This window comes from Culex quinquefasciatus, chromosome 3, assembly GCF_015732765.1.
Source record: "Culex quinquefasciatus strain JHB chromosome 3, VPISU_Cqui_1.0_pri_paternal, whole genome shotgun sequence".
Classification (NCBI taxonomy): Eukaryota; Metazoa; Arthropoda; class Insecta; order Diptera; family Culicidae; genus Culex; species Culex quinquefasciatus.
In genome coordinates, this window is record NC_051863.1 from 198,343,708 (window position 1) to 198,361,544 (window position 17,837).

At 33.9% G+C, this 17,837-nt stretch overlaps 1 protein-coding gene across 4 annotated transcripts in view; it reads right to left on the reverse strand.

The window, feature by feature from the left end:
- The window catches only part of LOC6031086 (acid sphingomyelinase-like phosphodiesterase 3a), a 129,594-nt gene that overhangs the window by 34,529 nt on the left and 77,228 nt on the right, over positions 1–17,837 (reverse strand). For all 4 annotated transcript variants that reach the window (XM_038262463.1, XM_038262462.1, XM_038262461.1 and 1 more), the window contains exon 5: positions 199–407. In XM_038262463.1, coding sequence (XP_038118391.1) covers positions 199–407 — 209 coding nt within the window. The remainder of the gene's footprint in view (positions 1–198; positions 408–17,837) is intronic.

A 17,837-nucleotide genomic window follows, 5' to 3' on the forward strand; every position in this document is an offset into this window, starting at 1 on the left:
GTTAGGTAAGTTTGTCCGTCTGTCCATTTTAGATCTGTCCGTTTGTCATCGTCATCTCGGCGCGGTTGCCAGATTTTGAGATTTTTAAGTCGTTTTTATTATGTCAAAAGTTGTTCTGAATTTTCTAGTTTTTCTTTGTCAAATAAAAAAAAACCCTTATTTAAAGATGTTCTGGCACCACTGCCGCCATAGACTTACCTTTCTCGAACGTCTGCAGGGCCTCGGAGGGCAACCAGTGGCGCCACAGCTCGCCAAGCTGCACAAAGTTGGGCGTCCCGTCGTCGTGGCCGAGCACCGGGAACACGAACTGCGACGGGAAGGTGCGACTCATCAGCTCGGTGATGTTCCGCAGCAGCTCCAGCCGGTTTGGCTCGTGAAGTCGGCGCGCTGAGTGGGACAGGCCATCACTGGAAAGAGGGACAGCAAATTGTAGGTTTTATTAGTTTTGATTATTATGAGATTTTTGTATTACAATTGTTACCAAAAGAGACAAACAAAATCACAATCTTTAAAGATTTTTCTACAACAAAAATTGAAATACTCAAAATATGTAAAGAATCAAATACAGAATAAAACTTGAAATTCATTACGGAATGAGAAAAAAAACACTAGGTGAAAACTCCTAAAAGCTGATTTAATATGTACATTTCTCTGTATGCTTTTCCGGTGTCAACACAGTGGCAGAATTATAGCTTAATTTACTGAGTGAATAATCCATATACTGATTTTCGTGGTTATTTAATTTGCCTTCATATTCATATTAAGAAAACTCTGACATGTAAAACTGGCACTTACGTCCTTTTGTTATTACAAAGGCAAGCCATTAATGCAATTATCACAACCTGAACATCTTTTAAATGCCTTATAATTATATTTAAGTTTGATAAAACAAACAAAAAAAGCTCTTAAAAGCTTTCACATTCTCTCTCGTTTCAACTCCGTAAAAATAATCTGCCAAAAAAACGTCACCACTGAAAAAACACGATGCTGCAATTGTATAATTTGCTTGTCTTTTGCCCCACTTTCTCCCTTCCCCTACGGAATGTCTGTGTAGACACAGCCAAGTGCTTTTCCCCGAAAGGGATAGTGGTGCTGGTGGCGGTGGCAGATAGAAAGCTTTCACTAGTGTTTGCACTGGAATCTCCGAGTTCCGAGTGTGCCGAAAATGGGAAATTGTCAGCTGTGTCTCGCTTTTTCCTTTTCCTTCCGTGTTTCCAAAATTGGTTTCCCAACGCTGTCACCCGTTCGTTGAGGTTGGCTTGAACTACCACCGTCCTGAGGAAGACAAATGTTTGCTCTCGAATTGATTCCGGCGCCGTTGCTGCTGGTTGAGAAGCTGGAAGGTTCGTTCGATGGAGACGCATGGTCGTCGGTCAATTGGATTTTTTTTTTTTGCGCTTTAAACATTCTCAAAACTCGCCGTCATGTCATTTAGGCAAACCACCATTTTCGCCCCCTTCCCCCCAAAAACTAACCAAGCAAAGTCGTGTTTGAAGTGAGCAATTTTTGCAATTAAAATTAGAAATAATATCCTCTCCGCACTACCGAGGGGGTTCTGGGCGAGGACCAACTTTCAGTGGTCAACCGGAAGGCTTGAAAGTGGGCCATTTGGGAGCACTGGCAGGCAGTCATGACGACAAGTGGAGAACTAGCAAAATATGCAAATGTGTGCTAATAATCCTGTTTTAAAAGGGGGTCCTTTTTGCTGCGTAATTGAATTCAATTCTAGAAATGTTTTTCTCTCGAGTTTTGTTGATGTGAAAAATGAAATTGTTAGCTTCATAATTATGGCAATAATTACGTTTTAAAGTTTTTAAACCTATATTAAACTGAATGTAATGGCATGAAATATGAACAAACTGCCTCTGATTGTTACCTATAACTAGGGCTAGTGATTTTTCACGGCAAAAAAATCGAAATTACGCGGCATGTTAGTTTTTGAAACCATGGATTTCACGGCAATTTAACGGCACTCTAAAATCTGCTCAAAATAAACAAAAAAATACTTTGTTTATGCCTAATTATGTACAGAAAAGTGTCTAAAAAAGTAAGCAGTAGTTCAAGATTCAAATAAAACCACCTCACACATATTATTCAATTTCCCAAAAAAATTATTGGCAATTTTTTTTTGAAATTATGCAGCATTTGCGTCAGCTAAATTATGATTCAGCTATTTTAATTTTACTGAGATTTTAAAAATTGATTTTGTTAAAAACATCTTTAAATCGAAGCAAAACCTAAGAGTAAAATCAGCAAAAAAAATGACATTAAAAATTTGTTTGTTTTTTTAAATTTCGGCAAAAGATAAAGATCAGGCAAATTTCATTTGTAGCATTTATTTACATTTATTGATATTTCCAGAAAATTATGATACCATACAAAATGCAAAGTAAATTTTATTTTATTATTACCAAATATAAAAATTCTCTTCCCTTCAAGATATTAAATAGCTATTTTTTCAACTTTTTCTTTTACTGTAGTTTTCAATAACGTTTTACATTCTTTTAGAATTTTGAAAAGTCAAAAAAATTTGCTAGAAATTTTAAATTAATTATCTGTACATCAAAGAATATTGTAATGAACTATATTTTGAAAAAAAAATCTTAATTTGCCTTGCATTTTTGTTTAATTTGGGAACTTGTAAAGCGTACAAATAAAAAAAATCAATGCTTTATTGCTCTGAAAAGTAATTTTTCTAATCACTATTTAAAATTTCGCGGCATTTCACGGTATTTACGAAATTTCACGGCCAGGGGCGAATTTCACGGATTACGCGGCTTCCGCGAAATCGCGAAAAATCATTAGCCCTACCTATAACACAACTTAACAATATTTAGGGGACCCAAAGTAAATCTTCTCTATATTGGAAAAAACTAAATATGGAGTCATGAATTAAAAAAATCTCTCTCTTTAATTTCGCATTTTATTACAAAGTAAAATTTTGGAAATTTGGTGGCAAAAAGTCTTTTATGTTTATGACCGATTTGATAGCGTACTCAGAATTTCAAAAAATACATTTTTGTTTTTTTGTAACATTGCAGGGTTTTTTTTTCAAGAGAAGTTCTACATAGTCATTGAGCATGCATCAAAAAAAATATATAAGAACATAATATACTTATTAACCATAAAAGTTATCGCAATTTTACGAACAAAATAAATAAAAATAAAAAAGAACCTTTTTTGTTTCTTTTATTTCGTTGTTAGTGTCTGTTTTTTTTTAATTTTATTTTTTAATAATATTATTTAGGGGAAGTATGATGCATATTTGCGTGAAAAAAAAATTAATAATCTTGTTTCAAAGATTTAATTTGTTAAAAAATAGAACTTTAAGAAAATATCGAAAATGCGGCATATTTAAACGCAAGACTAATTTTAAATGCAATATTAAATTCAAAAAACAAAACCGCAACAAATATAAAAATGTTTAGATGAGAATTTGTGAAACAGGCCCGCCTTATCCACTGAGCTTCTATCGGATGGTGAAGTAAAACGTCGGTCCCGGTTTCTCCTGTCTCGTCAGAGGCGCTGGAGCAGAAATCCCACGTTAGAGGAAGGCCATGCCCCGGGGGGCGTAGTGCCAATAGTTTCGTTGTGAAACAGGCTTAATTCTTTACCTGTTTAAAATAGTTCATTACACGATAAAAAAATGTTATGTTGGAAGGTGTAAATTTTAAGGTGTAATATTACCTCTTTAATGATGTAATATTATCTCAATTAAAATTTAAAAATTAGCCTGACCCAGAAAAAGTTAAATTTAACCTTTTTAAGTGGTTAAATTACACGTTTGTTTTCGGACATAAAATATGTAATGATTTCCAGTTGTAATATTACTATCATCATTTTTTACTGTTTAAGAAAGTGAGCTCTTTTAAAACAACATTTGAAACGATGAACAAAAATCCTTCAATTTTTTATTTTGTTGGTCGGGAAACTAATTGTTCAGATACAATCTCTTTTGATAAGTGATGTCTAAATTTATAAAATGACAATATCTGTGTACTTGACCAATTCAAAGTGATAAATTCTAGACATTTTATAAAATGAATCCTATAATAAAAGTGTAAACACTTGTAAAAAACCCTGCAATGTTACAAAAACACAAATTTAAAATACATTTTTTGGAATTCTGAGTACGCCATCAAATCGGTCGTCCAAGCATGCATAAATTTTACATTGTGAAAAATATGACCTAAGTTGTGAGAGGGATACACTCAACGTCAACATTTATTTGTGAGACCTAGGTTATAAAAAAAAATAGTCCAGAAATATCGTCAAAAACGTGAAATGTCATGATAGTAAGAAATGAGAAAATTTTGGACAGATTTTGCAATTATTTTTTCAAAGCGTAATAGATTTTTTTCCAAAAATTGTTAAATACCTTTTGATAAAAAAACATCGTTTCTTTTTTTATTTATCAAAAGGCAAATTTGTTGAAAGTTGACCACGATTGTCAGCATGGGAAAGAGGGGGGGGGTTGTAGAATACATTCTAGAATTACAACAAAAAATATTAATGACAAACCTTACATCTAAGTCTGCAAAAATAAATAAATAAATAAATAAATAAATTAAACGTGATATGCATTGGCAATAGTACTGTTTTTTTTTTTCAATTCGAAAATGGTAGAATCGTTACCATGAAATCATAAGTTGAAACACTCTAAATATTTTTTTCTGTTATTTTTTTATTTGCTAGACATTTCCAACAGTAAATCTAAAAATAACAATACGTTATTTGAATTAAAGCCAGATATAGTTAATTTTACTTCAACTAGACAAAAAAGGATAGCATTGAGAAAGATTCTCCTGACCAAGCTAAAATTTGATGAGACTGTTAAAATTTCTAAATCAAGCAAAAGTCACGATTTGCATCGAAATTTGACCACCCCCTTCTGTTTAGCAAAACAAACTACGATATCTCTAGATCCCCTAATCGTAAAAGATTAATCTATGAATCGAAAAAAACGTTGTATCGATTTTTAGATTTAAAACGCTTTTCAGTGTATATTGCGCCAATAAAAACTTGTTGCTTTTCCACTTAGAATGCGTATTTGAACATTTTTCCATCGTGTTCTTCAGACTATTTAACGCAAGAACCAGTTTTTTTTCAATATTGTCAAACTAAAAGTTCACGAGATATTGAATTTCGAAGGTCTGATTTAAATAATTTATTTCAAATTTGATTTTGAGAGCTGCACGTTTGACGTGGAATGACACATATGGAATAGGGAATGGTTTATGGGGATTAAAAATTATCTTATAAATCATCAATTATCCCTTCCATCTTGTAAATTGTAAAAAGAAGTTTCAAAACAGGGGTGGGATCTATTTATGAGGAAAAAGCTGTCACGAAGTTTATGGATGATCTCTTAAGAAAGACGACTCGATCCTCACCAGACCCCTGTTCTAAAATGGACCTAACGAAAATTACATTTAGACAATTAACCCATATGCCAGATTTGTTTATTCTAAGAAAAATCCAATCCATGCCCATCGAAGTTTACCGAGTTGAACATTTGTTTGCAATTTTGGAAAACATTGCTAAAAAGTTGAAGTTTTGTGCAATCAAAAAATCGAAAATGAAAATGATTGAATAAGAATAAATAAAACATTTTTGATTAACAGAAAGCATTTTCATTTCCCAAAAAGTTTAACTTTCTTAGTTAAAAGCTCGGAAATAATTTCTAACTTGAGAAATTTTCCGCAATCGAAAAGATTTTGCAATCTCAGCTCACTGACTCCTTCACCGCTACAATGTTGGCTTAACACCGGCAGAGATGATGTATAAAACATTGTCGGTTGTAATTACATATTTATTTCCACATAAGATTATCCCCCTGGCTGCTTCTCACAGTTATACACGTGTGTGTTCATGTGTGGCCACGTGTGGGGGCGTACGAAGCCACTCTGGTTTCTTGTTGCCCTAACCTAAAAACCACGCCAAGACGAAGACGACGACGGTGTCGGATCTAAGGACGACGATGTTGGCCCAAGTAGTCCTGGCCCAGAAGTGCTACAGCAATTCAAGTACAAAGATTGTGACCTCCCACTCATTCTCTTTTTCTCTAGAGCATCTTTGGGACAGGGTGAGACAAAACTACACACAGAGCACCCCGGCTACTTAAGTTGATGCGAGCCACTTTAGGCGCACTTTAGGTGTTCCACCTTGACGCTCTCGTTCATTCTGTTCCAGGCTTCTGGCCTGCGCCTGGGTCTGGGCTTGGGCCCAACCGTCGTTCACCGTCTACCAGCACGGGGCTTCCACTGGAGAAATTGTGCATGGTTGGGCTTCCACGTGGTAGGGCCGTATGTAGTTTCATACGCCACATTGAGCGCGCTATAGGGCACTTGAGCGTAAAAGAGCCTTTTCTTTCTACGGAATTATAATCTCAAAGTTTACCCCCAGCAACCTTACGGCACCTCCCCCTCGTGCTCTTTATCAGCCAAGCATAATCAAAATGGTGTTAAGGATAACACGCCCCACCGCCCGCCCCACGTGGCACATTCCAACAATTCCCGTTCCAAACTTGAGCCGGCAAAGTTCATCGGAGGCAGCAGATTTGCTCCCCCAGCCTGACGTCGGAGAAAGGTGGAAAGCCACCGGAAATTAACTGATTATCAATGCATGAATCTCGGGGAATTCTCGCCGAAAGAAGCCCACGTGGCTGAGCGAACTCGGGCGCGTGGTGTACAACTCCATGATAACTCAATTTATTAGCAATTACTCACGTTTTGATTGTGCAGTAATCCGCGTGGGGTACACCTCCGCAGGAAATGCGATGAATAGCTGAGGGTGGAGGGTTTTAGGTTTTTGTTGACCGGGGGAAAAAATCTCCGCCGGGCAATAAATAACGGAATGAAGCGGAATGTTGTGGAACAAATTACTCAGTTATAAAAAAAACATGAGAGTTGTGGAGATTACACCAAACAATCAATACGTCTACAGTAGAAGTTCTAAAACATTTTTTTAATTTTTTTTAGTACAAATAACTGGAACGGTTTTATAATTTGAAATATAACCTGGAAAAAATCATAAATATGTATATTTTTAAATGTAATTCAACTTTTGTATGTAATTGCACATCAATTTGGATAAAATTCTATCCTAAAGAAGGTAATATTTTTTATTGAATAGTCATCATTAACACACTTAAACAAGTATGGTGATATAACATCGAGAAATCGTGCTTGCCATTTCATTAGGGCACATAACTTTTTCAGGCTAGAGTGTGTCCCTTTCACACCTTATGTAAACTGTCATTTGAGTGAAAGGGATACACTATTGTTTACAAAAGTTATGTGCCCTTTTGAAATGTTAGGCTCCAAATGTTGACAGATTTGGAGTCAGAAAAAAATGTGTAAGTTTACAACTTTTTCCACAATATTTTCTAAAAATTGAGATAAACTTACATCGACAACATTTATCCAAATTTCAAACATTTATTTTGTGCATCGTTCAGTTGCCATAAGCTTATCGTTATTGAGTATTATTTAAAATCTTGAAACGAAAAAGGCCTTTTTTATTGCTTCAAATTATGATTTTCAGTAGCACTGAATTTTCATTTTTTTTTTTGCATTTCAAAACGAACGTTACATTTTTAACACCATTGTTAAATTTTTTTTAATTTTCACATGTTTCAGCAAATTTTGAGCTTAAGCTTAAAATAGACTATTTCTGAAATATTCATAGTTTTGGAAAGAAAAAGCCATTATTGAAATGCAACCTAAATGGTTTTTAAAAAATATTCTGACGAAAAAAAAATCAGCAGAAAAAAGGTACTGCAAGGCATTGTGAATCGAAAATTCATTAAATTTAAAGGATTTTTAAATAAACCCAAACATACTTGAACTGTTTCTAAACTCAGAAAAAATCTTCTAAAATGATTTAAGCTAATTGCAATGAAGCTTCCATTGAAATTTTGAAGTTTTTTGATTTTTTTCGTGCTCTGATTTTTCAAGCCGATTTTGAAGATGAGAGGGAGACAAAAACTGAAGATGAGAGAAAGATAAAAACTTTTTAAAATATTTGCAACAGCCTTGCCATCATCTGAAAAAAAAAAAACATTATGCTACTGATTCAAAAACAAAACGGTTGTGTACTCGACCTACGTATAAGATGAATTGAAATCGATTTCATTTTTTTTTTTTCAAATATTAGCTTAAATTACAAAAAATCATGAATTTTTGAACATCATCAATTAAAAAATAATGTTAGAAAACTAAAAATAAAAATGATTTTAAAACGTAGAAAAATTCCGACAAAAAAAGTAAATCAAAATAAAAAAATCAGAAAAAATGGCTTGTTATATGTTGCCCTTTTAAAGATATTTTTGTATTGAATATTTATTATTTTTCAATTCAATTAATATTAATTTTACAATTAAACCATTAAACCTATTGTTGATCAGACCTTCGAGTACCAAAATAAGGAAATTTGTTTTCATATGAAAATATAAGCTATGACTTAATAAAATAAAAATAAAATATAAATATAAAATTAAAATAAACAAAATAGTAAAATTGATTTTTATTGTCTATTCATCAAAAATATATCGAAATCGTACTATCGAGAAATCTCAATCGTGAGCCGAGAAATTATGATAACCTGCAATCATTTCAAATTTTAATGATATTATTTATTTATTTTTTTTTTGCTTAAAGTTTTCGATTTTAAACTGTTCAGAATACATTGCACAAGGTATATTTAAGCATGTTTAATCAAATAAAGGTATCTTTATAAACTTTTTTTTATTTTGGAATAAATCATAAAACATCAGGAAAAAAATATTTGCATAAATTCATTAATATTTTGTTATTTCGTGATTGAAGTAAAAAAATCATATATATTTTTTATTTTACCCATTTGCTTTCAATAATTGTGGTGTCACCCCTCTACCTTGACCAGAGTTGAAGGACAATAAATTTAAATAACACATACCATACATATCACAATTTTCAAAAATCCCAAGATTTGAATAAAACTGAAAATTTAACATTCAAATAAAATTTGAATGATAGTTTTTTTTGTCTGTTATCACAATGAAAAACGAGTCGTTGTGGAGTAGGCTACTTTTTGACCTTGGGAAGTAATTAACAAAATTTAAGAAGTTAAGTCGCATCAAATCACATCTAATCAGCTACCCCAACCATACCAATTTAGACAAATTCGCCAAAAAAAAAAAAAACATACTTGAGCTATGATAAAACCGATATCAGTACAAAGTACGTTAATGCAATTTGATTTAAATAATTTACAGCAACATTAATATTTATCGCCCCAGCTTCAAGCAATATCCGTCTCCTGCAAAATTCAATCGACCACCATCGTACAATGTCGCCGTCAAACCAGCTGCACCCGTTCCGATCTATAACTTCGATAAAACAATCAAAAGCACTCCCCCTCGAGCGCAGTGGCAGCAGCATCGAGAAAATTGAATATTTAATGCCCTGTGCATTAGCATTTTCAATTGAGTGAATTTTCAAATCAACTGCACCGAACAACCCCGACGGCAACCCCCCGTTCGGTGTCGTCGTGGCATTTGCAGCAAAAGATTGAGAAATCTAATATCATGAGTTGACTCGGGGCGGCAGAGGTGACAAGGGGGATGCGCCCCACCGACCCCAAAAAGCAAGATCCAATCGCTTTAATTTAAAAGACATTTCCTCTCCCAGCCCACACCTCACCTTTGCCACGTGGAAACCCTTTTTTCGGAAAATTCCACTCCCCCTCGGGTCGTGATAAAGCTTTTAAAATAATTGCGATCTTTTGGCAAACTTCAAGAGCCGACATACAGCGAAACAGTAATGCGAAATGTTGCGCGAATGAAAATTTTATGCTGCACTTTCATGTTTTCTCCGGTGGCAGTGCCGTGACATCCGCCGGAGGAAGCTTTGGTTGCCATGGGAAGCGGATGTCGGTAAGGCAGTGTGGCGCACTTCCCGGAAATCGGTGGCTTCCACGCCACGAGAGAGAGAGAGAGAAAGTCGCTAGCTCGCACGGGATTTGTTTCCTGTCATTTTCCGGGGGAAAACTTTTGCGCTTGAGGAAACAATCAGGTAAATTAGCTTTTGAAGATGGTGTGGAATTTTCGATTGACTTTCGGAAACATGTTCGGTAAGATTGTTCAGAAATAGACTGACTGACTGTTTGCGAAAGTTTTGCTACTTTTTCACATGAGATTGAAGTGAGTGAATCCACAGATAAAAACGAAATGTTCGATTTAATAGTTTTTTTTTATCTAGGAGATTTTTTCCTGGATTCCCACTTATCTATTTGGTATTGGAATTTTCTAAAACATTGAGTTATTTTTTAAAAATATTGAAAATTTGAAAAAAAATATTGAAAATTTTGTTTGAAAGCAAAACGACATTTCATTCGTAAAGTACCTTACATTTTTTTTCGATTAATAAGTTATAGCATTTTTTAAGTAAACATTTTTGTTTTGTTTTTGTTGATTTTTTGAGTTAAAGAAAAGGCTTATTTCAAAATATATTTTTTAAATTTGATTTTTTTTTTAATTTTCTGATCCTTTTGTCAAAAATATAAAAAAAAACAATTCGCAGATGACTCCTTTATATTGAAAAATAATAGATATTAGAAGTTATAACTTTAAAATGGTATATGTTTTTTAAAGAATGAAAAATCGTTTTGGATTTCTATTGGTTATGAGCATAATTTTTCAAAAATCATTGTATTTTTTAATTCATGTCTCCTTAACCAGCACCAACCAACCAAATGTATTTTTGAGTCTCTCAAAACAAATAAAATAATCAAAAATTGATTAAGATATTCAAATAATCAAAGTCCAAATCATTGATTTCATTTTGCCGAATACACCAACTCGGTCAGAAAATCCTTTCTCAAGTTACAGATTTTCAACCCCCAAAATTGTATGGCAACTTGTATGGAAAAATTTACGATGCAAAATTACTTCTATTGATCTAGAAAATGCATGGACCAAAATTACCAAAATGAACAAAAATCCAAATTGACCAAAATGACCAAAATGACCAAAATGACCAAAATGACCAAAATGACCAAAATGACCAAAAGGACCAAAATGACCAAAATGACCAAAATGACCAAAATGACCAAAATGACCAAAATTACCAAAATGACCAAAATGACCAAAATGACCAAAATGACCTAAATGACCTAAATGACCAAAATGACCAAAATGACCAAAATGACCAAAATGACCAAAATGACCAAAATGACCAAAATGACCAAAATGACCAAAATGACCAAAATGACCAAAATGACCAAAATGACCAAAATGACCAAAATGACCAAAATGACCAAAATGACCAAAATGACCAAAATGACCAAAATGACCAAAATGACCAAAATGACCAAAATGACCTAAATGACCAAAATGACCAAAATGACCAAAATTACCAAAATGACCAAAATGACCAAAATGACCAAAATGACCAAAATGACCAAAATGACCAAAATGACCAAAATGACCAAAATGACCAAATGACCAAAATGACCAAAATGACCAAAATGACCAAAATGACCAAAATGACCAAAATGACCAAAATGACCAAAATGACCAAAATGACCCAAATGACCAAAATGACCAAAATTACCAAAATGACCAAAATGACCAAAATGACCAAAATGACCAAAATTACCAAAATGACCAAAATTACCAAAATGACCAAAAATACCAAAATGACCAAAATGACCAAAATGACCAAAATGACCAAAATGACCAAAATGACCAAAATGACCAAAATAACCAAAATGACCAAAATGACCAAAATGACCAAAATGACCAAAATGACCAAAATGACCAAAATGACCAAAATGACCAAAATGACCTAAATGACCTAAATGACCTAATGACCATAATGGCCAAAATGACCATAATGGCCAAAATGACCAAAAGACCAAAATTACTCAAATTACCAAAATGAACAAAATATCCAAACTGACCAAAATTACCAAAATGACCAAAATTACCAAAATGACCAAAATGACCAAAATGACCAAAATGACCAAAATGACCAAAATGACCTAAATGACCTAAATGACCAAAATGACCAAAATGACCAAAATGACCAAAATGACCAAAATGACCAAAATGACCAAAATGACCAAAATGACCAAAATGACCAAAATGACCAAAATGACCCAAATGACCAAAATGACCAAAATGACCAAAATGACCAAAATGACCAAAATGACCAAAATGACCAAAATGACCCAAATGACCAAAATGACCCAAATGACCAAAATGACCAAAATTACCAAAATGACCAAAATGACCAAAATGACCAAAATGACCAAAATTACCAAAATGACCAAAATTACCAAAATGACCAAAATTACCAAAATGACCAAAATGACCAAAATTACCAAAATGACCAAAATTACCAAAATGACCAAAATGACCAAAATGACCAAAATGACCAAAATGACCAAAATGACCAAAATGACCAAAATGACCAAAATGACCAAAATGACCAAAATGACCAAAATGACCAAAATGACCAAAATGACCAAAATGACCAAAATGACCTAAATGACCTAATGACCATAATGGCCAAAATGACCATAATGGCCTAAATGACCTAAATGACCTAATGACCATAATGGCCAAAATGACCATAATGGCCAAAATGACCAAAAGACCAAAATTACTCAAATTACCAAAATGAACATAATATCCAAACTGACCAAAATTACCAAAATGACCAAAATTACCAAAATGACCAAAATTACCAAAATGACCAAAATGACCAAAATGACCAAAATGACCAAAATGACCAAAATGACCAAAATGACCTAAATGACCTAAATGACCAAAATGACCATAATGTCCAAAATGACCATAATGGCCAAAATGACCAAAAGACCAAAATTACTCAAATTACCAAAATGAACAAAATATCCAAACTGACCAAAATTACCAAAATGACCAAAATTACCAAAATGACCAAAATGACCAAAATGACCAAAATGACCAAAATGACCAAAATGACCTAAATGACCAAAATGACCAAAATGACCAAAATTACCAAAATTACCAAAATGACCAAAATGACCAAAATGACCAAAATGACCAAAATGACCAAAATGACCAAAATGACCAAAATGACCAAAATGACCAAAATGACCAAAATGACCAAAATGACCAAAATGACCAAAATGACCAAAATGACCAAAATGACCAAAATGACCAAAATGACCAAAATGACCAAAATTACCAAAATTACCAAATGACCAAAATGATCAAAATGACCAAAATGACCAAAATGACCAAAATGACCAAAATGACCAAAATGACCAAAATGACCAAAATGACCCAAATGACCAAAATGACCAAAATGACCAAAATGACCAAAATGACCAAAATGACCAAAATGACCAAAATGACCAAAATGACCAAAATGACCAAAATGACCAAAATGACCAAAATGACCAAAATGACCTAAATGACCTAAATGACCTAAATGACCTAATGACCATAATGACCATAATGGCCAAAATGACCAAAAGACCAAAATTACTCAAATTACCTAAATGAACAAAATATCCAAACTGACCAAAATTACCAAAATGACCGAAATGACCAAAATGACCAAAATGACCTAAATGACCTAATGACCAAAATTACCAAAATTACCAAAATGACCAAATGACCATTATGGCCAAAATGACCAAAAGACCAAAATTACTCAAATTACCAAAAATGAACAAAATATCCAAACTGACCAAAATGACCAATATGGCCAGAATGACCAAAATGACCAAAATGACCAAAATTACTCAAATTACCAAAATGAACAAAATATCCAAACTGACCAAAATGAATAAAATATCAAAAATATACAAATTGTCAAAATGTGCAAAACAACCTCAATGACCAAAAGAATAAAATGTCCTATATGACCAAAAATTACCAAAATGACCAAAATGAACAAATAAATTCATGTGTCATAAGTTGAGTATTTAAATAAAAATCACTCATTTTTGTTCATCGTTGGATACCTCATTTTAAAACACTGACCGATAAATTTTAATTTTTGACAATCAGTATAACTACCTTAAGATTTTGTAACTGAAATAGACTCAATAGAAATTTTCAAGATTTTATGTTGATATTTTGGTTGAAATGACTTCAAAAACTGCTCTTTTTGAAGTCATACATGTTAATGATCTGTAAATTCTGAAACAAGACGTTTTGACATTCTGAAGAACTCCAAGAAAGTTCAGCTGGATTAAAAAAAAGTTTTGTTCTGGTTTGGTTTTGCTTATTTCTCATCTGATTTTGTTTCGTGACATTTCAAGTTGATACATATAAGATTCCAAACACATGTCCCAACGTTCACGGCCATTACTCTCAAATGTTCACAAAACCCCGTGGCACGTTCGGTGAAACCAAAATCGAAGAATGAATACCTCCGGCGGTGGCAGCGCAGATCGTCGATGGAATTTGCCCCTATCGAATAACCGAAATTGAATGCTCTCTGATGTTTGGTATGCACTTGCTGGAGGGAATTCTGGGAAAACGCCGCCGCAACAACTCGAAGCGAAAACATCGTTACTACATACTTTGATTATTTGGAAATGGTTTATTCATCATCGTTGAATATTTTCAGACGACCAAATTCCACTGAATTTGGGGGTGCACCGTCAGGAATGCGAAAGGTGGGTTTGGTTGTTTAAAAAAAAAGGAATATTAATATTTCTCAAAACATCTTTTGACAACTCAACAAACACATCACCCACCAATTAAAAGCTTCATTAAAGCTTTCCCCCAAATTGTACGATTGGTCGAGCGCGCCATAACATTACATTTCTCGGAATCGGGGACACTTTGATTTCAGAGTATGGAGTTAGTCCCTTTCCGGCGAAGAAATTTTCCTCGTCTTTTCCATTTATCGTCACAGTGCCGAATCGTTGTTGGCAGCCGGTCACAAGGAAGCCGTGACTGGGACAAAAGTGGGGGGAAAGAAATATTCAATTTTATCATTAACGTGAAATTAGATTGAGCCGAATAAGTTAATTATTCTGAACTTTGTTTCGGAGCACGCCACGGTCGGGGTGCCCCCCCAAGGGAGGGAGAAAATGAGTCGAGAAAATGGTCCGTCTCGACACCTTAAGGGAAAATCCGGGAGGAAATTACAAATAAGAGATAAAAATCGTGGAAAAATAAATGGAATGAAATTTAAATTGGATTCAATTTGCTGGCTTCTCCAGAGCAACAGTCGAAAACGAGGGGGAAAACTGGATGGGAATTGAAACTGGCGGGGTCAGGCAATTTGGGAAAGCCTGAGAATTCCTGGAAAATTGAAGAACAAAAGGAAATTAAAGATCATACCGCGTAACAATTAGCGAATTATTTTCTCAATTAGGCCTGGGAGTACATTTTGGGGGTGTTACTTGTCGGGCGTAATGTTATATAATTTCAGATTATTATGTTTCTTTAGTTTTTAAGAGGATAATGGAATGCTCAACCCTGATTCAATATTTGACCAAGATTGAAATGCTCAAGTTCCAGCAATCAACTAGTCCTCGAGGTTGCTGTTTCTAAGAATACACCAACTTTCCCCGAGGCCAAGTGTTGAATGCAGTCCTCCAACAAAGCTTCCAGCTAAAAGCTTTTTAACGCTTTCATTAAATTGGCAATTAAGCCGTTCTCTGGCTCGTTCACTTTTTCAACGTTTCAATTCTAGCACGTTCTGTTATTTTTCTACCCTCTTGAATGGCCTCCACCACCCTCCCAGAGCACTTTTCAACCCTTTTGTCGGACAGCAAAAAGCGTTTTTCTCTCTGGCAAAAAAGCTCGGCATGGGCTGACCGGCTCTCCACCCGGTTGTCCTCTTTCACACTCTGCTGAGCACTATTTCTTTATTTCGACGCCCACGAGCAAATCGAATAAGTATTTTTCCAACCCCTTAACGTTGCCAGGCCCGCGGCTGGATAAAATACCCCCAGGAGAGTAAATCACTCATTTTCCCAGTAGAGTGAAAAACCGAACGATGCTAAATTGCTCCTTCTGGCAGTAATTGTTTGTTTGTACGTACATAATTATGCAATTGAAGGAAATGAGTAAGCTGCTCATTATTGTTCTCATCCCTCTGAGACCTGCTCCCCCTCCCCCTCGTCATTATCGTTTCAGGCTAGAAGAACGAAACGAAAAAAAAAACTTTTTCCATCGGAGTAGGCGTTTACTCCGATTTCCCGACCTGAACCAGCGTCGATGGTGATGATGATCGTGGAAATGGGTTTCCACTCGGCGAGCCTTTTTGCTGTCTCCGTGCGAAGGGCGTGTGCTTTGCTGGGAAATGGGATATTGCAAACTTGAAGTGGAAAAGAAATCCTTCCAGCTGTGAGGCTGATGAGATGGTTTATCCAGGACTGGGAAACAGCTGGTGGATTAAATTATGGAAGTTGTTTTATGCTTTAGTTTATTTAAATGTACAATTTAGATGTAATTTTTCTAATTTTAAGAAATTATCTGATACGATTGTTTTGTTTATTATTTTGTTCCGATTAAACTTTGTGTATTAATTTGTTATGACCAAAGAATACATTTTCCATTAAAAATTCGTCCCTACATTTCTCCATAAAATATTGGCGACTGTTCAAACTAGCAAAACAATTTAAATATTCAATAATCTGCATCTTGATTATCTGATCAATTTGGTGTTATCCCACAAAAATGCGATTTTTTTAAATCTGATTTTAGGATATTTAAAAAAAACAAAAAGTTGCATCTTTTGAGCTATACCATAAATATGTCACAATTCATAATTCATAATTCACTCGGCAGTGTTGCCAATTTTTCAAAAAAAAGAAATTGAATTTTTGATAAACGAGGAATAAAGCGTAAAATAACTATTTTGGTTTTATGTTTTAAATGTTAACTCTCTACTGCCCACATTTTTTTCGAGCATTTTTGTTTTTCCTGTGTTCAGAAGGTCATTTTGAGCAAAATTTGTTCTACGAAAAACTTTACTTCTCTTGTTCTATGTTTTTCTTGTTTCATTCCTATTTTTTTTATCATTTATCTTTTTGAGTTTATGTTTGCTTTTGGTAGTATTTGGCCTATTCTACAACCGCCTATCATAACATTTTGCTGTATATTATAAATACTTTTTCATTTTTTTGCTTGTTTTTCACATTTTTTGCTATAAAATGGCACAATTATCATTTAAATTCAAAAAAATGCGTAGAGGCACAGTCTGGGACACTAGAAAAATTACTGCATTATTCTTGTTATTTAAATATAGGAAATGTTTGCAAAAATCATAGCCAAAGTTGACCCCTAAAAAATTGACATTTTTAAAAAAAACATTTGCAAAGTCACATAAAACAAGTAAAAATTCCAACTCTTAAATTTTCTAAAATTTTAAGAGTTCCTCTTTCCAATGCTTTTTAAAGACCATCAATTATTTGAAAAAATGATTTTTGGCGATTTTTTTAATTCGAAGCCCGTCTAAAGGCGGGGTTGGGTTGTAGAGGGATAAACAAATTTGGAACCAAATATAATTTAACATCAATTTTGAAATCGTTTCCATGTTCTAGAAACCAAAAATTATTTCTTGTTTAATTTTTTTATCTTTAGAGGTCATAACCAAGCTTGACCATATCTAAATTTTCTTCAAATGTTGAAAGCATTGAAGATTGGATCATCAAATTACAGTATTTTTGTATGACCCAATGTCATCCCTGATGACTTTACGAAAATTCAATAAATATTCGTCGTAATATATTTACAAACAAAAGACAAATATTCCTTTTTTAAGTAAGGACAGGAGTGTGAGGGGGGGGGGGGGGCAACGGTTTCAACATTTGAATTAAAAAAGTCTTTTGAAAAG